The sequence below is a fragment of the Panicum virgatum genome, chromosome 2N (assembly GCF_016808335.1).
Source record: "Panicum virgatum strain AP13 chromosome 2N, P.virgatum_v5, whole genome shotgun sequence".
In the NCBI taxonomy this organism is placed as follows: domain Eukaryota; kingdom Viridiplantae; phylum Streptophyta; class Magnoliopsida; order Poales; family Poaceae; genus Panicum; species Panicum virgatum.
This window is the reverse complement of record NC_053146.1, coordinates 47,347,677-47,371,233: the sequence shown is the minus strand read 5'-3', so window position 1 is coordinate 47,371,233 and position 23,557 is coordinate 47,347,677. Positions and strand designations below refer to the sequence as shown.

The window sequence follows — 23,557 nt, the reverse complement described above, 5'->3', positions numbered from 1 at the left end:
TATAAAAACACTTGTGAGGTATACAAATACAAAATACAGAGTATTGCAGGGCATTGAACTGAAACCTCTTGAGCAAATAATCGTCTCTGATTTTTGGCTTTTTGGATGCAACTTTCTTGAATAAATAGGAGCAAACAGTCCTCATTCTGGTATTTCTCAAGGCAAAAGTACTATGTTTAGGCAATTAAATTAATGGTAGGAAATAAATGTAGGAAGAAATCATACGAATAATGGTGGACATATAACAATGTAATCAGCTATATTGTAGGATGACAGAAATATTTCATATAGCCTGTTAACATGCATATGGGATTTGGCCTTTGATTTTTCATTTGCTTGCTCCATCATCCCTGAATTGAGTCATTCATGGAGTTTGGATTTCAGTACAACCTGACATACTACTAAGAACTCAGTATCAACCGGAGAAGGGAAAGCGCATCAATATTAGCCAATCTGTTAGGCAGAATGAGGACTAAAAACTCAAGTATCAACTGGAGAAGGGAAAGGGCATCAATAGTAAAAACTCTTGCAGTGTAGGAAGTGCAGCTGCAGCATCAATATTAGCCAATCTGTTAGACACTTGGCATCTGCAAAAGTAAAGATTCAGTTAGCTTATTCGGCAAGAACCTGAATATGTTTAAACCAACAGATGACACTGGCAGCATGTGTGTCGGAACCTTGAGCAGCCCAAAGGCATAGAAATTAGGCTCCCTTGTCATATAGTCATGAACAGATAGTGTTGCCAATCTGATAGCACTCGACGACAGCATGAGATATGAATTGGGGACTGCAGAGGAGGCTCGATAGTGCTGACTGGGGACAGGAGTGTGGCCAATGTGTTGATAGCGTCGGGCAGACAGGCACTGCCTAAAAAGGCAGCACCGTAGGAGCGAGGATGGGGAAGCAGAGAAGTGGAGTCGCAAAAAATAGCCTGAACGAAAGCTGAAGGCCTGGACCCTCGGACGACATGGGCCTAAATTGAGGTGGATGACCACCGGCGAAACGGAAGTCGTCGCCCTTCGCCGGCAGCGCCGCTGCACCGTGTTCCTCTTGAGCCACCGCATCTCACTAGCGCACCGTGCAGCTCGGCAGCCTCGGCCAATCCGACAGCCTCTATGGAAGTGGAAGTGAATGGTTGTGCTCCTATCGGCGGAGAGAAGGCGACAGGTGCGGGCGACAATGGGGACATCGGATTTGCTTTCGGTGGAGGGGCGGAGGAGGCGAGAAATTGGGTTGAGAAATATGACGACAACCCAAGATGTCTTCTGTCCTCGATTTCATGGCGAGACACGGGCGACAGTCCTGGACACGCGGCAGGCAAGCGCAACTCTCTTCGACTATTTCTGCGAACCAGACGCGATGTCCAACAGGTACACACAATTAATCTATGACACGCGCCATCATTCAATTTGTCAACAGTGCGTGAATGCTCTGCAGGCCTCCAAAACTTCTAGCGATATAGATTTACATATATGTTCGGATGTTCCTGCATATACACTTGTACGGTAGTTTGCATGTGCCATGGATTCATTGATCTCTTCGTCCGTATGTACAACGTAGCCGAAAGTTAAGGTTTATATATGTGCATTGTGTTTTTTTCTATTCACTAGACACTGGTGCGTGTTTACTTTTCCAACGTTCATACCTGTTGACAGCCTAAATTTGGCAGTCGGAGGTCGACCGGTCAGACCAGTTCGAGTTCAAGTAGACTTTGTTTTATTTTTAAAATTCTTGTGTAAACCGACTTGGAAAAAGGGGTACGACTTCCCCGGCCTATAAATATAAAGGCTAAGGCCGATTGAGGTATTCCCAATCGAATCAATAAAATTTACATTTACTTTTGTTCTCTCAAACCCTAGCTTTTCCAAATCCTAATTGTTGTTCTTTCTGCATCTCGACGACCTTTGAAGGCGTTCTGAGTGGCCTTGCCGACCTCAGGGCAACCCTAGCTGCGCAAGCTCCGACGGGGTCCCTCCCGAGATCGTGTTTCTAGGTTCACCCATGGTTTTGCTGGTGTTGAACGTTTTGACAATCGTTCGCGCGTTCTAGCGCATTCAAGTATGTTTGGCACAATTCTGTGTCAACAATACCCCTATCTTTTTTTGTTTCCTATCTTGTCGTATCTATCTCACGCCTTCTTCCATCTATTAAATATTCTAACTCGTATTATAAAATACATATTTATCATTATTTAGTTACAATTGATTTCATTTTGCATCACACCTCTAAGTGTGTTTGATATATATTTAATTGACTTTTTTTGTGAATTGATATTCTTATCTCTTCCATCATACATGAATACATGGTGACACATATCGTGTGTAGTATTTTATATAAATAATAACATAAATAGTGATAGAAATAGTAATTTAGAATTTTATGTTAGCGTACTTTAATATTTTATTATAACTATATAAGATTCAGAGTTAGAGGTCACTTTAACTATTAATAATGATATAATTGAATAATTTATATATCAAAATTAGGGAGTTATTTGCATTATTTTTATCTTAGCACAGGTGGATAATTTACGCAAAGATTAGGGGTCACTTTAGATTTTTATATAATGGCAGAGGTGGGTAATTTAGATATATGTTTAGAGGGTTATTTTAGTCTATTTTCATAATGACAGATGCAAGTAATTTATTAGAAAAGATAACAATTATAATTAGAGTTGTCGGATTGATGGTCGAATGTTTCTGATTTTTTTGAGAATTTCTCTATTTTGTTGCGCGTCCAGCTAGAATTCTAGGTGGCTTCACGTGGAGGCTCGAAAGAATATTCCAATTAGTAATAGTAATATATTGCATGTCGTTTTGATAGTTCAAAGCAAACTAATAAAAATTACTTTTCATTTTGTTTGTCCAAAAACATCATATTGGTTGGAGGTAGGGTAGTAGTATCATCTTCCACATTGGTCGTGGACAATGCGCGATCCAATCGACGATCGAACAGCCAAAGCAACAATAGACGTCCTCTGCGGCAAACTGTCATGAACCCACTCGATTTATATAGACAACGGAAGTACAAAAAGTCGAATTTAGGTTTTGGATGCTTCTAGAAGGTTCCAGATACAAGGGGTAACACATTGGAGGAGGAGGAAGGGTAGGGATAAGAAATCTAGCCTAAGCTAGCCTCGAGCTGTTGTAAGGATCGATGGACCAAGAGGGGGGTGAATTGGGCTTTTTTCAAAATTCTAAAGCAATAAAACAACCTTAACCTATGCAATGCTAGTAAGGCTCAATTCACCAACCGGCTAAACAAAGCAAACTACACAAGCTAACAAAGATATGAAACTAAGCAAGGTAGAGCTAAGTTATGATCTCTAATGTCAAGCACATGAAAAGTTGCAAGAAAGTAAATGCTTGAAATGAAAGAGTGGGCAAGAGACAACCGGATTTTTCCCGTGGTGTCGATGTGTTGGCACACACCCCTAATCCACGTTGTGACACTCACTAAGAGTCTTGTCACCTCCCATGTCACCGAGACTTGGGCGCTCACTAAGAGTCTCCGTTCACCATCCCGGCGTGGTGGAGCTCAAGCCACGTACACACTTCTTCGGGCTCCCACAATCCTTGGCAAGCTCCGGAAGAAACACCTTCAATCACCAAGATCGTCTAGGTGCTGCCAAACACCAAGAGTAACAAGCTCCTAAGCCTTCACTTGACCTACACTCAGTTGGCCCTAGCTCAAGCACACTTGCTACACTTGCAAAGGATGAGTTCTTCAAGGTTGAAGCACAAACTAAGCACTAGATCTTCTCTCTTTTGCTCAAAGCTCTTTCTCTTCTTCTCAAGGGTGGCCTCAGGTTTTCAGGGTGTCAAAAGGCAACTGAAATGAGCCAGGGGGTACCCTTATATAGAGTGGAGGAGGTCACATAGCCGTTGGAAGTTTTCTGCAGAAAAGCCGTGACCACCGGAAGAACCGACGGTATAGAAAATATGGGCATCGGTTCAACCGGTCTCTCTGTGTCAAAGAAGTAGCCGTTGGAGTTCTGACACAGTATCCACGCTTGCGTCATTGTACCGGTGCATGCTCCGTAGGGGCATCAGATCAACCGGTGATGAAGAGGTTTACTGATCAACTCAAACAAGCGTTCTGGAACAAAGTACATCCAATGCACCGGTGCTTTGATTCTGAAGCGTCGGTTCAACCGGTGCTGAAGAGAAGTTGGAGTCCACCAAAATATGCTCCCTGGAACAAAATACTTTCATTGCACCGGTGCTTTGATTTCGGAGCGTCGGTTCAACCGGTGCTGAAGAGAGGTTGAAGTCCTCCAAAACATGCTCTCTGGAACAAAGGACTTTCATTGCACCGGTGCTTTGATTTCGACCATCGGTTCAACCGGTGCTAAACTTGATTTCTGCCTTCATCCAGAGAAGATAGACCGACAGGTCATCGGTCCTTCCGCCATGCATCGGATGCTCCGATGCTAGGTCACCGGTTCAACCGGTGCTGCTGATTTTCTTTGTTTTCAGCTGTTTTGACTTGGATTCGAATGTGACTTTGATTGTTTCTTCTTCCAAGAGTTGTGTTGACTTCTATTGACCATCTTTTGCTGTTTTTGAGTGAGTGTGTAAGATTTCTAAGGCCAACTCAAGTTTGATCAAGCTACTAACTCATGAACCCCTCTTAATAGTACGATCAAGAACTAAAAAATATAAAACCTAACTAAATCAAGTGTCCTTCTACTCCTTGTGACACTTGAGACTAGAAAGGTCCTTAATCTTTTAAATTGAGTCCTTGGTACGCATGATTGTTTCGAATTGAGGGGTCTCCTTTCATATTTCATATGAGACTAATCCAGTTATTGAGCTTTCCTTTAAAACACACGTTAGTCACATACGGTTGTCATAAATCACCGAAACATACCATTAGCATCTATCGGCCTAGATGCGCTACAGCTGTACATTCGGTTGCCCGATTTTAGGTTGGAAAAAGTCCTATTTACCTACCTGAACTATAAGTCGAGTTTACATTTTTCACCTTGAACTTGAAAACCAGGTATTTTGCCTCCTCGAACTAGTAAAACCGGATATATTACCTCTCTGGATGGTTTTTCTTAGTGGTTTTCTTCTTTTTCTTTTATGTTTGTTTTGAATGAATCTTAAAAAATTCATAGTAAATCGTAAAATTCATAAAATATAAAATTAAATTTTATTGGACTGCACAAGAGTAGATCAATGCATTGAACATATTGTATGATATAATTTAGTAAAAATTATATTTTTTGTTTTAAATATATAATTTTATGTAATTAATTCATATCTACATATTCTTTGGTCCAATTATGACGAAATTTTTATGGTGAGCTAATAACTATATTATTAAATTGTAGTAAAAATTTCACGGTTATTGGATCATTTATTCTTGACAAAACGAAGAGTCTGGTATAGCTTGGAATTAAATTTCTGAATCTATAACTCATGCATACATGATCCAATGAGCATGAAATTTTTACTACGTCTCAATCATTAAATTATTAGACCATCATAAAAATTTCACTATAATTGGACCACAGAAAATTTAGATATGAATTAATAATTAAAAAATATATATCTAAAATTATAAATACAATTTTTACTAAATTATATCATATCTTTACCGAATAGACCTACTCATGTGGAGTCTAATAAAATTTGATTTTCCTTTTTTTGATTTACTATAATTTTTCAAAAAATTATCCACAATAAGTATAAAATGAAAAGATGAAAACCACTGAGAAAAACCACCACTCAAGGAGGCCATATGTCCCGTTTCGTGAGTTCAAGGAGTCAAAATACCGTATTTTCGAGTTTAAGATGACTCGACAGTTCAGGAGGTAAATAGGACTTTTTCTTTTCAGTTTCTATGTATTCGACGCCTCGCTTGAGGGTGGATGTAATCCTTTTATTCTCTGCTTTTCTTTTCAGCCCTGCTGAGTTCGGGCCGACCCAAATTTTGCCTTCCCTTGGTCCATGTCAAGCCCATGCGCTTCTTGACCGGCTGTTATCGCCATAAATTAACAGGATTAATTAATGGGCTGAGAGCAAGTTGGGCTTAGTGCGGAAATTAAAGAAGGCTTGTGAATCGGTTGTGTTACCACCAGAATTTGGTCGAGAAGGATATGGGCCGAAGCTGCCGATGGGCCTATACAGATTGGTCAAGGAAGCGACGATTGTGGTCCATGCCAAGAGCCGATGGGCTCTTCTTATCTGTGTGCGTCGGGAGTCAATGGGCTCTCTTTATCTATAATCATTAGAGATAGATTAGTTTTAGTACTGGACTAGGTTTTGTTTAACTTGGTCGTCAAGTCTACAAGACTATAAATATGTACCCTATGACATTTGTAGAAGAACGTCATCACGTTTGCAAACAACAACTCTCGGCGCACCGCCACCCCTAATTCTAGGGTTTCATCCAAGTAAGCATCATGCTGCCCTGATCGCTTCTTGCGATCAGGGCAGCGTTGTTCTTACTTTTACCTTGGTATTACTCGTACTGAAGCGTTTTTTATGGTGAGTAGTGCTAGTTATCCCGATATTCGTAGCATGATTTTTAGTAGATTCACCGTATTTTTGTTGCTTATCATATACGAATATCATGTTGTTTCTGTGCAGTCACATTTTAATCTTATGCTAATTCTCGTTGCATAGAATTAGTTGTGCTGAGACAACACCCCGCTTCTTTTCTATCTAGTAGATCTAATCTGTTATGTTTTGTTCTTATACTTAAAAATTGGCTTAATATCTGTTAGGTTAGACCTTGCAAACGGGTTGGATGATCCGGTGACGTATTAGATGCTCTGCCTTAGTCTTAACAGGGAATTGATCCGGGAATCGGCTTTCGCTTATTCTTAGGCCTCTATTCTGGTTAAGGTTTAGTTGTTTATTACGCTCGCTAGGCCTAACTACGTGTAGGACCGTCGTTGATTAGATTAGCTAGATTCAATTGAAGCAGCTTTACAGTTATTTGCTTTATCCATTATCATCTGGATATGCAGATCCAATCTGACACCGGGACTCGATCGGCTCTTTAAAGCCGATGCAAGAGTCGTCCCGGGGAACCGACCACGGCTTGGACTAATGTTTACACGTGTTTGTGTATGCAGGCAAATCGTTGCAAGCACGTCCGCACCTTCCTGATCAGGTATAGGTCAGGTGGAACGCCCTGCGTCTTAGAAAGCCGCGGCGTGTGCTAGGATTGCGGGCCGTTAACGAGGGAGCAGTGCCTGCCAGCGCCCCGGCGACCTCCCGGCTCTTCGTATTTCCTGTCGCTACTCGCTGGTGGGTTTTGACCGACAACACCAGCCCAGCTAGCAACATTACTCACCAGGTTCCTGACACAAACTCTCTCGAACCATGACGAAAGTGAGCCAAACGAACTAAGCAAAGCCAACAAATGCAAAAAAGGCGTCCCTCAACGGATCACCCATACTCGTTCGCCGCGTCCCGGCGCTGCACACGCGCTCCCTTTTTTTGGTTATGCATGCCGCACGACTTGCTCATACAATCAGGCGCCTTTTTATCCCATTTTGAATGCGCCACGATGGCAGCTGCCCTTTTGCCATCAACGACATGCCGTTGCTCTCGTTTGAAGCACCGGACCTTATCCGCGCCACAGCAATTTGCCGGAGCCAAGCGGCCGCCGGATCGAACCTATAAATTCCCACGCACGGGCATGGTGCTCCACACACAGCCAAGCACAAGTCTCTCTTGCACTGCATCTTGGCAGCACACCAGCAAAGCACGAGAGAGTGAGAAGTCGAGTTACAGGCGAGCGGATGGCGAAGCACTCGGCTGCCATGTGCAGCCTCCTTGTGCTCGTGTTGCTCGGCTTGGGATCCCAGCTGGTCCAATCCCAGGTCCTCTTCCAGGTATGCGTCCTGCTCTCTTCCTGTCTTCCAGCTACTCTGCTGCGAACTACTACTTGGCGCCATCATGTGCTTCGAGCAGAGCTCTGAAGTCTGAACTTTCTTGTTGCGTGTGCAGGGGTTCAACTGGGAGTCGTGGAAGAAGCAGGGCGGGTGGTACAACTACCTCCGGGGCCGGGTGGACGACATCGCCGCGACGGGGGCCACGCACGTCTGGCTCCCGCCGCCGTCGCACTCGGTGGCGCCGCAGGGGTACATGCCCGGCCGCCTCTACGACCTGGACGCGTCCAAGTACGGCACCCACGCTGAGCTCAAGTCGCTCATCGCCGCCTTCCACGCCAAGGGCGTCCAGTGCGTCGCCGACATCGTCATCAACCACCGCTGCGCCGACTACAAGGACAGCCGCGGCATCTACTGCATCTTCGAGGGCGGCACGCCCGACAGCCGCCTCGACTGGGGTCCGGACATGATCTGCAGCGACGACACCCAGTACTCCAACGGCCGCGGCCACCGCGACACCGGGGCGGACTTCGGCGCTGCGCCTGACATCGATCACCTCAACACGCGTCCAGGAGGAGCTCTCCGACTGGCTCAACTGGCTCAAGTCCGACCTCGACTTCGACGGCTGGCGCCTCGACTTCGCCAAAGGCTACTCCGCTGCCGTAGCCAAGGTGTACGTTGACAACACCGCGCCCACCTTCGTCGTCGCCGAGATATGGAGTTCGCTGCAGTACGACGGCAATGGCGAACCATCCATCAACCAGGACAGAGACCGGCAGGAGCTGGTGAACTGGGCGCAGGCCGTGGGCGGCCCTGCCGCGGCGTTCGACTTCACCACCAAGGGGGTGCTGCAGTCGGCCGTCCAGGGCGAGCTGTGGCGGCTCAAGGATGGCAACGGCAAAGCCCCCGGCATGATCGGTTGGCTGCCGGAGAAAGCGGTCACCTTCGTCGACAACCACGACACCGGCTCCACCCAGAACTCATGGCCTTTCCCCTCCGACAAGGTCATGCAAGGCTACGCCTACATCCTCACGCACCCAGGAACTCCCTGCATCGTAAGTCTTCAACTACACCGACTCACCATGGCCATGTTAACCATAATCTTGATCCAATAATAAACTGACGCTATGTCACTGCTTCTATTCAGTTCTACGACCACGTTTTCGATTGGAACCTGAAGCAAGAGATCAGCGCTCTTTCTACAGTGAGGTCAAGAAACGGGATCCACCCCGGGAGCAAGCTGGACATCCTTGCCGCTGATGGGGATCTCTACGTCGCCAAGATCGACGACAAGGTTATCGTGAAGATCGGATCGCGGTACGATGTCGGGAACATGATCCCCTCAGACTTCCATCCAGTTGCCCATGGCAATAACTACTGCGTTTGGGAGAAGTCTGGTTTGAGGGTTCCGGCCGGGAGACACCACTAGACCCGACCGAACTTCTAAAGATATTCTTTCTCAGGTCTATTTGAGCCTGAAGAAATTTGAATCGGATTGAGTAAAATAACCCGAATTTGATTGTACTAAGCTTCTTTCAGCAAATTATTCAAAGAAGATCATGGTGTTTGGATGTATTACGTTGATGAGGGAATTTTTGTAACCTCTCTTCAAATGAGGAAACAAAGATGATTCTTATGGAGCAACTATTTTTTGAGTTCGAGGGCCTGTTTGATTTCCATATGGCTATGGGAGGTTTGGGTCTTTGTCGTGGAACACTAGTCTATCAATCCGTCCTCCCATACGGACTAACTAGAATTAATATAAAATAAAGCTTATAGCTAATGGCTATAATTATTTATCTCACGCTCTCTTTTACCTTTTAAATATTCTAACACATACTCTAAAATACATATTTATCATTATCTAATTACAATAAATTTTATTTTGCATCTCACATCCATCTATGTTGATACATATTTAATTAAACTATTTGTTTGTGAACTTGTATATTCTTATATCTTCCATCATATATGAATGCATGGTGACACATATCGTGGGTGGTATTTTTATATAAAAAAACATAAATAATATATTAATAATGATATATGGTAATTTAGAATTTATATTGGTGACTTTATTTTTTATTATAATTATATAATTTAGATTCATATTTAGGGGTTATTTTTACTTTTAATAATAACATAATATATGCAAATCTATAGGGTTATTTGCATTATTTTTATAATAGTAAAGGTGTGTTTAAGGTGTTACTTTAGTCCATTTTCATAATGATAGAGGTGTGTAATTTATTAAAAAGATAATAGATCCAATGACTATTATAATTAGAGTTGTCGGATTGATGGTTGGATGTATCTAATTTTTGTGAAAATTTCTAGAATTTCTCTATATTTTTTTAGAGTGACCACCTTCACATGGAGGCTTCAAAAGCAACCTCCAATTAGTAATAGTAAGATTAGGGTTTTGGGAGAGGATTTCTTGAGCAAGCTCCACCAATAAGACTTTGATGAGGTTAGGATTAAGATCCCGTTGAATCGAAGTGATGATGGGTGAAAGTGCTAAACTTTAGTACTACCTCCTCTAAATGGAAGTACTAATAGGATGGGCTAAACATTAGTTAAGATCTAAAAAAGTTTAGCATATGTATGAGTGCTAATATATGCTATAGTTTAGCACTCAACTTTAGCACATCCAAATATGCTCTAAGATTTAGAGTTTGTTCAAGTTTCTATAGGAAAGCTGAGGGCTGAGGAAGCCTACTATATAAAGCACAAGCTCAGTGATGACCATGTTGCTTCTTACAATTTACTTATATATTGGGCTAGTCAGTTGTTACTTTCTACAGCGCCGAGGCTTATTTGAATATGCAATTTATATATGATTGTAGTAAATTCTTTTCAAGGAAACCTGCAGGGTATTATATAGTGTGCATCTGGAAGTCGCCCTGCTAGTGGGCTGGATTGTTTTGGTTTTTTTGGACCGGGTATTGAAGTGGGCCTTACTGGTTCGGGTGGAAATGGATTTTAGGAGCTATTGGGCTGGATTGGGTTGGGTTTTTACTAAATGTGGGTTAGGTGCGGGTCGAGCGTGGGTTTTGACCGGCGTGGCGTCGAGTGTTGGGTCGAGTCCTCGGTTTCTCTTTCTCGGAGTCGCAGGAGCCGCCGCCTTCACAGATCGGAGGTCCTGCCGCCCTCCTCGACGGCAGGCCGCACCGGCTGCCCTCCACGTCGGCCGCACTACCTGCCTGCCGCGCTTCGCGCTGGCCGCCCTGAGCGCCGTCCGCGACAACCGCCCTTCACGCTGTCCGCGCTGGTCGCCGTCCACGCCGACCGCGCCGGCCGCCGTCCACGCCGTCCGCGCCGGCCCTTCCGGTCTTTCCGCGCTAGGTGATTGATCTGCTTTTTGCCCCGTCGGCGCTCCTTCTCAAGCCCATCCCCTTCTCCTCATTTTCCTTTCCCTTCTTGATAGGGTCTTTCTTTTTTGAAACGAAACTCGGGCTCAATTATGTTTTACTGATTCACGTATGGTGACAATTTGTCTATCAAATGATGCTATTGGATGCTTGTTTCTTGTGTTTTTTAGGTAGTTCAAACCGGAGTAGTTGCTCTGGTCCACTTCATCGCACTGTTCTGGATGAAGATATCAGTATCGCACTGTTCTGGAGTCAGTATGTGCGGGAAATTCAGTTGTCCTCCTGGACTTTTCAAATTAGAGCTGTTTCTTCAAGTTTTCTCAATGAATGTCTGAAGCTTCCTCTGTAAGTCAAACCACTAAGCAATTTAATAGTCCAACAAAATATAATCTGTCACAAAACTAGTTTAAGATACAGTCAGATTCATAATTACAGATAAGTCAACTAGCTGAATTCTTGATAGGTCTATATGTTGCTGTTAGTGTTAGGTTCTGAATAATGGTAATTAAATTTATCTCTTTTCTAAATGCTAGTTAGATTTGTTGCTGATGCTATGTGAATAATTTTGTGAAGGTCATCTTCTTGAAGTCGAGGTCTGCTAAAACAATTGTCATCTTAGACACATCAACCATGTCTGCACACACCTCAGAAAGTTCGGGAACTCAGGATTTATCTCTTTCATCTCAGTCACAACCAAACTGAAGGTCAAAGGTATGGCAATACTTTGAACCAAATCTGGTGGCAGTAGATGATAACTTAAAGGCTGTGTGCAAGTATTGTGGACTCCATTTAAGTACTAAATCTGGTACAAGCAGCCTTAGAACTCATATCTCAGAGTATTGTCCTGCCATAGATGATTCTTCTAGAAAAGAATTCATATCAACCATGAAGAAACAACCCACAGAGAATTTTGTCTTTGACCCTCAACTGTCTCGTGAGCGTATGATTGAGTACATAGTACATGCTGAAATCCCATTTAACAAATTTGAGAACCCATACTTTGAACGATGGATAAAAACTGTGAATCCAAATTATGATGTTGTGAAGCGTCAAACTATTCGCAATGATAGTTTGAAGAAGTATGAGAAAATGAAAATGGATCTTCAGATTGAGCTTGGCAACCTAAACTCTCGTGTGTGACTCACGTCTGACTTATGGACATCAATTCAAAACTTAGGTTACATGGGTAACAACACATTACATCAATGTTGACTTCAAATTGAAGAAAAAGATTATAAGCTTTAAGGAAGTTAAGTACCCACATACTGGAATTGCAATTGAAGAAGCCCTTGTGAGTTGCCTAACAGAATGGGGCATAAGAGACAAGGTGTTTACTTTGACGGTGGATAATGCGAGTAACAACAATAGAGCATATGAGGCTTTAACCCCTGAAATGTTGGAAGCTCTTGTCTGTGGAAAAGATTGGTTGTTCATGGAGAAAGATGCGGGTATGGATAATCAGGTACAACACTAGTCAAGATTTTTTTGTATTTATTTGTAGTATAGGTGTGCTGTGTTTTTACTGAAAGCCTCTTGAATAGGTGGAATCAACTGAACCGATAAGATCTTAACCGGTGGAATCAAGTATGTTACCATCTATTATGACATGTACTTGTTTTTCTAAAAGTTTCAATTGTTTTACTTGTCAGACAATAAGATTAATGAAAGTGAATTGCTGTAAAAATTGTTTACTCATGCTACACTGTGTAACTGCCCTATTTTCTTACTTGTTCCCATGTGAATTTAGTTCTTCAGAAATTACAGCGCCCAATGGTAAACCCAAGAGGTGTATGAGGGCAGGACTCCTGACAGACCCAACCCCTTCACAGTTCATCTCTTCAAAATTCAAAAGTGTTGCTGCTTCGGAAACATTGACATGAGAATTAAGCTATCAATGCTTTGTAGTGTTTCTCTGAATTCTGTTCTAAAATTGTTTCTGGAATGGTAGCAAATAACTCTCTTGAGCTGAACCAACCATTTTTCTATCCAACTTCAATACTCAATATTCAACCAGGCTATCAATGCTTTGCAAATAGGTGCAGGGATGCAGGAAGCAGAGTCGCTCAGTCGCTCTCCTTAGCTCTTGTGCAAATAGGTTGTTTTTGATCTTTTTACAATTCTGCACCATCTATTTTGACTATGATTGTGTATATTCATGCGGGCTTACGTTATCCGCATGAGGATGTTTTCCCAGCCGCACATGCAGGCTGCATGGTGGATACACCGTGGATCTTCAAATGGGTTGAAACCATAGTTTTGGGGGTGGGTTGGTACAGTATATGGGATAATGTAATATAACCGTGACGGTGGATTGGTTTTAGTTATCAACGGATCAGGTTGGAGTGGGTTTATTTTTTTACGAGACTAGTACAAATCGGTGTGGGTACAGGTTGGGTTCCGGCCCACTAGCAGGGCGATGTGGAAGTCACATCGGCTAATATCATCAACCTAACCCATACACAGTTTTTTAATATATTGTGTCGGCTCCTCATTTTCTGGCAAGTACAATAGGGCATCTCCAATGCATATAACCTACCCAAGTCCTCAGATGAGGTCCACACGACTTAATGTTGCATATTGTATTTGTGTCCATTTCGTAGGATCATGAGTTGAATCAATAGAAAGAACTTAGATATTTAGAAAATAAGGGAATATCCATATTAAATATAATTTTATTGCACTAGGTTTATGCAACACAAAGATCCAAGTGAATTAAAAAGAGTCAGATATAGAGTTTATAAGAGATCAAAATGATTTTAAAGTATTAAGGAAAAATGTTGATGTTTGCACCCCTTTCTTCAGGGGCATCGCATCTAGTACGTGAAATATAACTTCGCAAAAAAAATAGTACGTGAAATATAAGATTTTTTTCAAAGAATTAAATACAATATTCTAAGACTTGCAGGTAATAAAGAGCGTCGTTTGCTCGTATTTTTGTGAACTTATCTGCCTTTGTCTTTTTTTCTTCTTCTGAATTTGTATTTTTTTCTTTGCGATGGGATTACGCTAATAGGGCTTTAATAGTACAGTACTGATTCTCATTTTGGGCCTCAGAGGGTCAGAGCATTGGACTTGGTAACATCTGCAATTAGGGCCCAAGTGAAATTAGGATATTCCGGGCTTGCCACGTCGGACGCTGTTCCACACCCTTCTCTTCCTTCTTCCCACCGCTTTGCTCTGTTTTGCCTTTGCTTCGCTTCGCTTCCTCGCTTCCTGGCTTTTATTGTCACGCGCCCATCCCCAACCCAAAACCCTAGCCGCCGCCGCCGCCGCCGCCGCCTGCTGGAGGACATGTCTCCACTGCTCAGGGGCGCAAGCGTTGTGTGACACTCGTGGGATAAAGGTTACTCAGCAAGTGCTGCTCTCTCCGCCGCGCCGGCATGGAGGAGAGGCCATAGATCGCCGGAACTCGCCTCCGCCGCCGCCGGACGCGGCGGCGGAGAAGGATGAGGGCTCCCAGTGTCTGCAGCTGCCGGAGGACATCCGCTGGGAGCGGCTCGACAAGGCGCGCTTCTTCGTCCTGGGAGCCGGGCTCTTCTCCGCCGTCTCGGCCGCGCTCTACCCCGCCGTCGTACTCAAGACGCGCCTCCAGGTCGCCCCGGTGGCAGCAGCCCTCCCTCCCTCGGCTTTCGGCGCGGCCTCCGCCATCCTGCGCCGGGAGGGGGCCTTCGCCTTCTACCGCGGCTTCGCCACCTCCCTCGCCGGTACCGTCCCGGCGCGCGCGCTCTACATGGGCGCGCTCGAGGCCACGCGCTCCGCCGTCGGCCCCATCGCGCTCAGCCTCGGCGCACCAGAGCCCGCTGCGTCAGCGGCTGCGGGCCTCGCCGCCGCCGTTGCTGCGCAGATCGTGTGGACACCCGTCGACGTGATCAGCCAGCGCCTCATGGTTCAGGGCAACCCCTGCCCCGACTCCCGCTACCATGGCGGCGTCGACGCCTTCCGCAAGATTGTAGGTTCGGACGGCCTGCGTGGCCTGTACCGTGGCTTCGGCATGTCCATCCTAACCTATGCCCCTTCCAATGCCGTGTGGTGGGCAACTTACTCACTGTCACAGAAGATAATTTGGAGTGGGATTGGCTGCTACTTGTGCGATTATGGTGTTGGTGTTCAAGAAATTGATCTTGGCAATGGGGATTCTTCGCTGCAGCCAGGTTGCAAGACTGTTATGGTAGTGCAGGGAGTGAGTGCTGCAATGGCTGGCGGTGCATCAGCGCTTGTGACCATGCCACTGGACACCATCAAGACCAGGATGCAGGTCATGGATGGGGACGGTGAGCCGATTACTGTGGGGAGGATGGTGCGGAGGCTGATCAAGGAAGGTGGGTGGGCTGCTTGTTACAGGGGGCTTGGCCCAAGGTGGGCATCCATGTCATTGTCTGCCACCACCATGATCACCACCTATGAGTTCCTCAAGCGGCTCTCAGACAAGGGCCAGCAGAGCGGCCTTGCATGATGTTTGATGACAAGTATAGACAACAGTAATTAGGTTCTTTTGCTTTGTTTCTTTAGTTCATTTCCAACACTCAATATGTTATGTGTTGAAAAGAAATGGTCATCAAATGTCTGTAGATATCTTCGTTTGTTCCTCTAATCAAGTTTCCAAATCAGTCCAATTCACGTTGCTTATACAGTATTGTTCCCTTTTTCTGTTCTAGTTGCATTTCCTTGCATTATTCAGCAAATTGGTGGGTATGTCTTGATCCGATTTATGCATACTCAAAGCTTTGTTTGTGCTGAACCGTTAATGTTTGAAATACATTTGTTAAGTGCCTTTAGACTGCCGTGGTCTGGCCACTAACAATGCTGTCCATATTCCATCTGTTGTGTTTATTTAGAATGTCTGTAGTGTCATTGTGAAGGTGGCACCTGGTAGTGAACAAATATATAATAGATGTGATTATATGTGTGGCAGCAATACGTCTGATTCCAGTATAATGGTATGTGCTTTAGCTGTTTAATTATTGACATGTTTCAAACCAGATATAGCTAAAGATTCCATTTCCAATCCATGCCACCAAACGCCAGAAGGGGGGCGTCATGTCAATTGAATATGCATGATGCCATGATGGACATATAATCTTGTGTACATTAGCCTATGGATACCTTTTCAGCTTGCAAGAATGCAAGTGATATCTATATGGTATACAAGTGTTCTTATACACGGGAGTGTTCTGAAAATTGTTCTTTTTATCACTTTTCTTATTCAGCCATTTTTTTGGAGTTGGCCGTTGGAGAGGGTGGACAAATTAGCTAGCAGGCTGACGAGTATTTTCTTCAAATAAGAAAAGATTGTTGATGATGTTTCAACTAACTCCACTATGCAAATGTCTTACTTTGATCGAAAATTACATGTAACTCTGTCACACCAATAATTGCCTGAACTATTTTGTCTGTGATAATGATTCTTTTTATCCATTGTTTATGCTATCGTTCTCTCGAGGCCGGATAGGTTGAAGTTTGGTAGTCTTCTTTCCGATTGTTTTATTTCTGTTGCTAAGAGCGACAGGTATTGTCTTCTAATCTTCCACTAGCACTTTGTGTTTTGGATAAGACATCCTCTTGATCTGTACTCTCCTTTTAACTCAAATCATTGTCGCAGACTTCTGAACTTTATTATAATTTTTATTGTAACTGATTAAATTTCATGCCCGTGCATGAGTTTCAGAGAGAAATGGATGCATCAGCTGCTGCTAAATCTCATGAAGTTTCAGGAAGCAGAAAATTATATGTTATATATCAACAGTGCCGAGAGAAGCTATGCTGAACCTTTGTCCCTCCTCTTTCAAAGGTCAGTGGTTTGCATGCCATCTTCCAATCAAGAAGAGTTGACTCTAATTTGGTTCCCAAATACTAGCCTTACTGAACAGTGCAAAACGTTCAAAAGAAGAGAGGAATTAGTGCTCGAACTTGAAACGGATGGAAATCTCATACGGAGCAATGGTCGAACTAATGACAATGATTGCAGTGGACAACAAAACATGCCAAGGAGAAATCACTTGGTGAAGATTAGCCTGCCCAAGTCATAAAGACTAAAGTGATTCGCTTGAGTAGGTTGATTAGGACAGGAAATGACAGTACTTAGCATGTAGTAGGTCGCTTAATGGTATATTTTATAGCCATTTTGGCCATGTTGGATGGCGAAAGCTCACTACCGCAAGTCCACAGACCACAATGTAGTGTTGCACAAGCGAGCAGCAGGACTTGCATACGTCTTGTGCATCCAAAATGCCCCTACCTTTCTTCTCTTTTCTTTCACACATTTTTTCATTAAGAGGCTACCTTTCTTCTCTTTCTGGACCAAAATGCCCCTACCTTTCTTCTCAGTGGGTTGGCTACAATTTTTCTCTGGCCCACGAATGGGAAGACCACTGAACAAAGAATTCTACTGCATCAGTCAACAGTCGTCCCCCTAAAAAAAAAATCAGTCGGCAGTCGTACTAGCTAGAAACCACTAGATGCAGATTTCTTATCAGCGCTTTTAATCTGCACCGTTGATTGCGTCAATCCTACGGCCAGCAGCTTTCTTCTCGCGAAGTGCTTCTGTGCTTGTTCGCTTCCTATGCATAAAGATTAAAGAGCCTGCGAAGGAGGTTTGAAAATAAAAAGACTCGATATGCTGGAGAGGACAACAACTACAAATTCCTTCAGCTTTTTCAAAAAAGAAAAAAGAAAAAAAGAATACCAACTCGCGTTCACTAGCGTCACAATCAAGCCGTCGTTAGTGGTTTTAAGTGGGGGCAGGCCAATTACAATTTACATCCGAATTTCAAACCACTCATTACCAACTTGTGATTCATCATTGTGATGTCTAAATGATCTACAGCGGGGCTAGGGGGCTCAGCCCCCCTCTACTGCCTGCCACCTCCATTAGAATGAGAATAATGGGAGCTAAAGGAGGAGAAAGTAAAAGGAGTAGAAGAAGAGAAAGGAGGTAAGAGAAGAGGAAGAAGACTTCAGCCCCCATGGCTGTGAGCTGGATCCATTCCTGTACGGAATGACTTGTATACAACAAGACGATGGCAACAGGCAACAGCCAAATGGTGCGCAGAAGCAAGCCATCAATAGCACCATCTCTATCTAGTCTAAATGGAATATAGCATGTCAATAGTATAAATGTATAATTGAAGATCAATGAACTACCAACGATAATGGAAAGACATCTTTGGTAACCAGAAAGTGAAGGCTTACATTATTTTTTTACTAGGCTAATACACCCTTTTGACCTGAATGAGTTGCTCAAACAAATATCCTGTCCAAACTGAAGACCAAACCGTTAAAAAATGAAACGAAAAATACAAAAATTGCCGCGACCCTAGGTTAGTACAAACTACAAACATCGAACGAAGCTCGAAATACACGGACAAGTGTTCGTGCCAGATATACAAGCATGGACCATCGTCAGCTCAACTGAAGGGAGCACTTTTCTATGCTGTTCTGATGGTGAGGGGGCTTCTCAGAGGTACTGTTCGTGTATCCTCGCTCGGTTCTCTTCCCACCATAGCCTGGCATGCATCTCGCTGAACTTCTCCCGGCTGCAACAAAAGGATCATATAAGTGATCATGTATCTGGTGCAGAGAGACAAGTAATGGTACAATTGTATTTCAGACGGTGAAGGCTTAGGTATGCCTTCTGATCTCCAACCTATTAGTACATCCTCGTCAGTTTGCTGACTATAAGTTACTCTGGTTCGACATTGGGAGTTTAGATAAAGATAGTAATGGGTGAGCAGTGAAGCAGCACAGAACACAAACCTGAACCGAACGCGACGAAGTTCCCTGATGCCACCAGGCAAAGCCCGGATGGTGATATATACACCAGGCTCATCTTCCTCGACCCACTCCCTCTCCTGGTCGCTTGCATTGCTGATTGAAACCGAGAGCTCACCAGACCTGTCAACCTCTTCAGGAGACGAGCTTGTCCTCATCGATGCATCCATAGATGAAGTTTCTGTCTTGGCTCCACTGATACTCGACAACTTTGGTGTCGATGCCAAGCCCATTGAATCGCAGAATTGGTGTCCATGATGGTGGTGGTGGCCATTACAGTAGCGGTTCGAGTGATGCTCAAGAGAATCCAAAGAAGAGTAGCCCATGGCCCCACCACCTGACATTGGTCCGTGGAAGGTGTGCGGCACTCGCTCCCTGTCCAGTGGCGGGGTTACCGGGCTGTCTTCCTTGGAGCTCTATAGAAAGAAACAAATGCCATGGAGCAATGTATCAGTTATAACACAAAATATATCTGATATCTAGTTTTTTTTATAAGAAATGATATCTAGTTATTTAGATAGATAGAAGGGATAAATTGAGTGGCATGGCATCCTCACCTCATCTTCAGATTTTGGAGTAGTGGGGAGAGGGACAGTCTGATTAAACCTCTGGACATTATAAAGCTCCATAACTTTGTCATAATTTTCAGCCCACCACCTTTGTGCTTGCCATTTGTTGAACATCTCACGGCTATCATACGCATCACATGCACAAAAAACAAGAAGAAAATAAATGAAAAACTGACGTGGTTACATATGCATATTCAAAGAACTCCTATGGAAACAGATAAGCAAGCATGTTCATCCATATCTGAAACTGATGCTCTCACATGCATCAGTTTTCGTACCTCTTAGATCTTAATGCATGCCTCAAAAACAGTTGTAAGTTGCAGATCTATATTTGATTCAAACGGACATACATACTGTGGGTTCCATCTTAATTACTGTGGGTTCCATGCCTTAGAATTGCAACAGATCCCTGCAGTCAACTGGGAATAGGCAGTTACGGTAGACGAAATGAGATTGGATTGTTCCTCAGTTGAAAAGAGATGTCTTGAGCAATCAGAGAAGCACTTTGATAAACTGATTTGATCTTTACCGACTCAATTAAGGTATTAGTGTTTGTTCTATTAGACAAAAAAGATCGCATTTTTTGCACTTCGTTCAAATAAGAGTTGTACCCGTACGGAATTATCCTCTTTCTCAGTATGATCTCTATCATCATCTCTATTCCCTTTATCAATTTGCCTATCCTACCTAGGTCTATGAATTTCTCTATCAATTCCATTACCTTATCCTTACCCATGAGGTTCCTACATTTGGGTAGAGTGCATCCCATACAACATTGGCTGTTAAAACCAACCTTCCCAAACCTAGCCAGAGATCCACAGACTCTCGCATCTTATGTCCCTCTCAGATCTAGAACCAATATACTAATTTCCTAAATAAGACACCTGCACCCATCTTAAGATCCAGCTTGTGTTCATTTTGTATAATAATATTATATACCTAAAATCCTAGTGGGGACCAGTGAGCATAGCTGGCCATGAGGAACTCCTCCCAAGAACCTTGTTAAAAAAGTACTACTACACTCGTACACAAATCTAACAAAACAACCTTTATACATTCAATCTGAACACTACAAACTTACAGTGAGCACGTTCTTAGAAGCAGACTTTCTTTTGTAGTCTCCAGACTAAGTTTGCAATAGTGATTTGCAAGATCTGCTAACGATGGTAGCACCATCGCTTGGAATAGGAAATCCTTCCATATATTTGGGGAAACGTTGCCAAACAGCATCCAGGTTGGATACTTGGATGGCTCACGTAATCTGTTGTGGAGGGACCCAAACTACATATCAATAAGACCACAAACCAATACCAACACTCTCTGTAACAAAAGGCCAAAGGGAAGAGAGGGGGAAGCAGCACTTAACACTTGTCTGTTCTACCGCTCTCTTCCCATTTAGCTTCTTGATTATACAGAAGAAATGTTGGCTGTGGGCCTCTCATGCCTCCATCCGCTTGATAGTGTTACTAACTCATCCTAGACCCGAAGCAACATCTCCAGTACAACAAATGTACATGATATGGACAGGCTAGAGCACCACAAATGCACAAGCTGGACTTGCCCCCACAGTGTACTAGAAGCAGTAGTAAATTCAAAACTCCTTTCCACGGTGGGCAGCTGACATGATCCTTTAACCTCTTCAATGCAGCCTTCAAATTCTAAATCTACTGACCTAGAACATGCTTGCCGACATGTATGGACTTGGGGCCTGGGGGCAGCACGTGAGGAGTTAAATGGAGCTCCCTGTCATAGAGTTGACAATGAGTGGAATAATGTGATTGTATTTAACAATGCATCAGGTTGTCCCTCTTGCATACTTACCATATAGTAAAATCCTGATTATACATGGGATTTACTATGTGGCAAGTATACAACGGCAAAACCAGCTTAATAAGCCACACGCTGCACACAGATTAGCATGGCTGCATGGGTGCTTATGGGGTAAACTAATGGGGTTGCATAGGACTGGGAGTGAGCTGTGTAGCATACATGCCTTGTACTTATTTTAAGGAACCAAACCTGTTCATTGCTATTCCAAGGCCATGGCATGCTTTACTCCATCCTCAAATCCAAAATGGATTCCACTCGGCTAAGGAGGGTATAGTATTGTCTGGCAAGTTTAAATTTCCATCCCCTGTAGGTTTAATTGGAATTCTGACGATTGCTCAAAAGCTTTTGAGTCACATTGAACTAGAAAAAAATAATCAGAAGAAACAGGATGCTAAAATGGAGCAGGAGAAGTCAACCATTTCAATTGAGAACTAACACATAAGCAATCATTTGGAAAATTTCAGATGTGCAGACTAACTGTGCAATTCAATTAAGCAACCATTTCAATTAAGAAGGCCAAAGATTTTAACAATCCTACTGTGCAATTCTCAAGGAACTGTAGTGATTCTACTATGTCTAACCAGCAAAGGAAGTTTGATTCGCACCATCCACCACAGATCAACTTCTCAGTTTTTAGGAACAGACGAACAGTTTGTGTTCAGAAGATCTCCCAAAAATGACAGTTTGTCTCATCTATATGGAAATGTTTTCCAAATTACCGCCAACATTGCGTTGTTCACGTGTAGCATGCCACCAAAAATCTGAACAGGTTTGCTCAAAAGACAAAGCAAATAGAATAACCTTGCGATCAAGTAATCGACTTGCAAACTAGAAATGAAAATTCATCCCAAGTAGATGGTGAAGGAACGCACCTGAACCGAATGCGTTTGAGGTCGTTGCCACCTTGCGCCAGTGAGACGAAGGTGATGAGCACGCCAGGCTCCACCTGCGCCACCCACTCCTTGGCGTCGTCCTCCTTGCCGCCGCCTTCTGATGCAATCTCGTCGTCCTCCTCCTCGTCGCCGGCAGGGAAATCCGTGCGCACGCTCATGGACGGCGTGGCGTCCGCACTTGACAGGGCGGCGCCTCCGCCGCGCAATCGCGGAGTCGAGGCCGCCGAGCTCCCGGCGCGACGGTACGCGTAGTGGAAGCGGTCGGAGGCCGAGCCGGCGTCGGAGCCCCCGAAGGCGCTGCCGCCGCGGTGGTGGTACGGGTGGTGGCGGCGCGAGGCCGCCGCCGAGGAGCCCGCGCAGGGCTTGCAGTGACGGTACGCGCCCGACGCCTTCAGCGCCATGTCCTTGATCTGAAGTATCCAAGAAAAGGTCCGGTCAGTTCACACGCCAGAACGCACTTCCGATCCGAGTCTACAGCTTGTCACACTTCGATAGAAATTCGCAACGGGTGGCAAATCCCAAGAACTCGAAGACCCACGTTCGATTCGAGAAGTTCAATTTCGATAACTTTGCACCGATTCCCATGTTCCAAGCTCATCAACAAGGTTAGCACATTCGAAGGGGCTAACTCCAGACCGGAACGCCACCAAACGAGGAAACGAAATCGAGATTCGAAGGCGTCCACGCGCAACAAGGCAAGGCAACAACAAACACTGTGCCGAGAAGGCGAGGAACCCACCTGGGCGGTGAGCGCCTTGATGGCATGGCGCGTGCCGGGCGTCGCCGCGCCGCCGCCGATGGCGCCGCCGACGCCGTCAACGACGTCCTCATCCTCCGGCGGCTCGTGCAGCGGCGGCCCGCCGGAGGCGAACTGCTGCTTGGAGCACGCTATGCACGTGAGCATCCCTCCCCCCCAGGTCGGGTCAGCTCACGGACGGACGCGCGGCGGCAGTGACCGCGGCGGACTCAGCAGAAAAGCTGGGGGCGGGCGGCGCGCGCGCTTTATACACGCGGCGCAGGCGCGTGTCACGGTGGGCAGGCCTCGGGCGCACACGAGGACGAGGCTGGCCGGCCTCCTCACCACCTCTGATCTCGAGCTCGGGCTAGCGGCATTTTAATGGCAGGGGGCGCGAGGGACGAGTGCGGGTTTTATTTATTGGCGGCGCCAGCCGTCGGGGCTATGCATTGCTCGCTGCAAATTACTAATCCATCGCCGAAGTAACACAGAATTTGTTGGTGGCCTTATTTGGCCCAATAGCAGCATCACATATAGCC

The 23,557-nt window shown here is 44.6% G+C and overlaps 2 protein-coding genes, 1 long non-coding RNA gene and 1 pseudogene across 3 annotated transcripts; 2 read left to right on the top strand and 2 right to left on the bottom strand.

Moving 5' to 3' along the window:
- Nucleotides 1-312: 312 nt before the first annotated feature.
- Nucleotides 313-1,305, bottom strand: LOC120658862. The gene is made up of 2 exons (XR_005668871.1): nucleotides 678-1,305; nucleotides 313-587 (listed from the first exon to the last, which is right to left on the bottom strand). It is a non-coding gene; the product is annotated as an uncharacterized LOC120658862 (long non-coding RNA).
- Nucleotides 1,306-7,759: 6,454 nt separating this feature from the next.
- LOC120660813 lies at nucleotides 7,760-9,459 on the top strand (annotated as a pseudogene).
- A 3,534-nt stretch (nucleotides 9,460-12,993) lies between these two features.
- Nucleotides 12,994-15,877, top strand: LOC120662692 (solute carrier family 25 member 44-like). The gene is made up of 2 exons (XM_039941787.1): nucleotides 12,994-13,011; nucleotides 14,333-15,877. Exons 1-2 carry the CDS (start codon nucleotides 12,994-12,996, stop codon nucleotides 15,674-15,676), a joined length of 1,362 nt encoding a protein of 453 aa, XP_039797721.1. The 3' UTR covers nucleotides 15,677-15,877.
- Nucleotides 15,878-18,369: 2,492 nt separating this feature from the next.
- On the bottom strand, nucleotides 18,370-23,404 carry LOC120660812 (protein Brevis radix-like 1). The gene is made up of 5 exons (XM_039939453.1): nucleotides 23,022-23,404; nucleotides 22,262-22,692; nucleotides 19,548-19,680; nucleotides 18,976-19,406; nucleotides 18,370-18,755 (listed from the first exon to the last, which is right to left on the bottom strand). The coding sequence occupies exons 1-5, from the start codon at nucleotides 23,184-23,186 to the stop codon at nucleotides 18,677-18,679; spliced, it is 1,239 nt and encodes a 412-aa protein (XP_039795387.1). The 5' UTR covers nucleotides 23,187-23,404; the 3' UTR covers nucleotides 18,370-18,676.
- Nucleotides 23,405-23,557: the final 153 nt, after the last annotated feature.

Coding starts and splice junctions, on each gene's coding strand:
- LOC120660812 (XM_039939453.1), bottom strand. CDS start 23,186: ATGCTCACGTGCATAGCGTGCTCCAAGCAGCAGTTCGCCTCCGGCGGG. Junction 22,693..23,021: donor TCAAGGCGCTCACCGCCCAG/GTGGGTTCCTCG, acceptor TGGATACTTCAG/ATCAAGGACATGGCGCTGAA. Junction 19,681..22,261: donor CTCAAACGCATTCGGTTCAG/GTGCGTTCCTTC, acceptor TGCGTATGATAG/CCGTGAGATGTTCAACAAAT.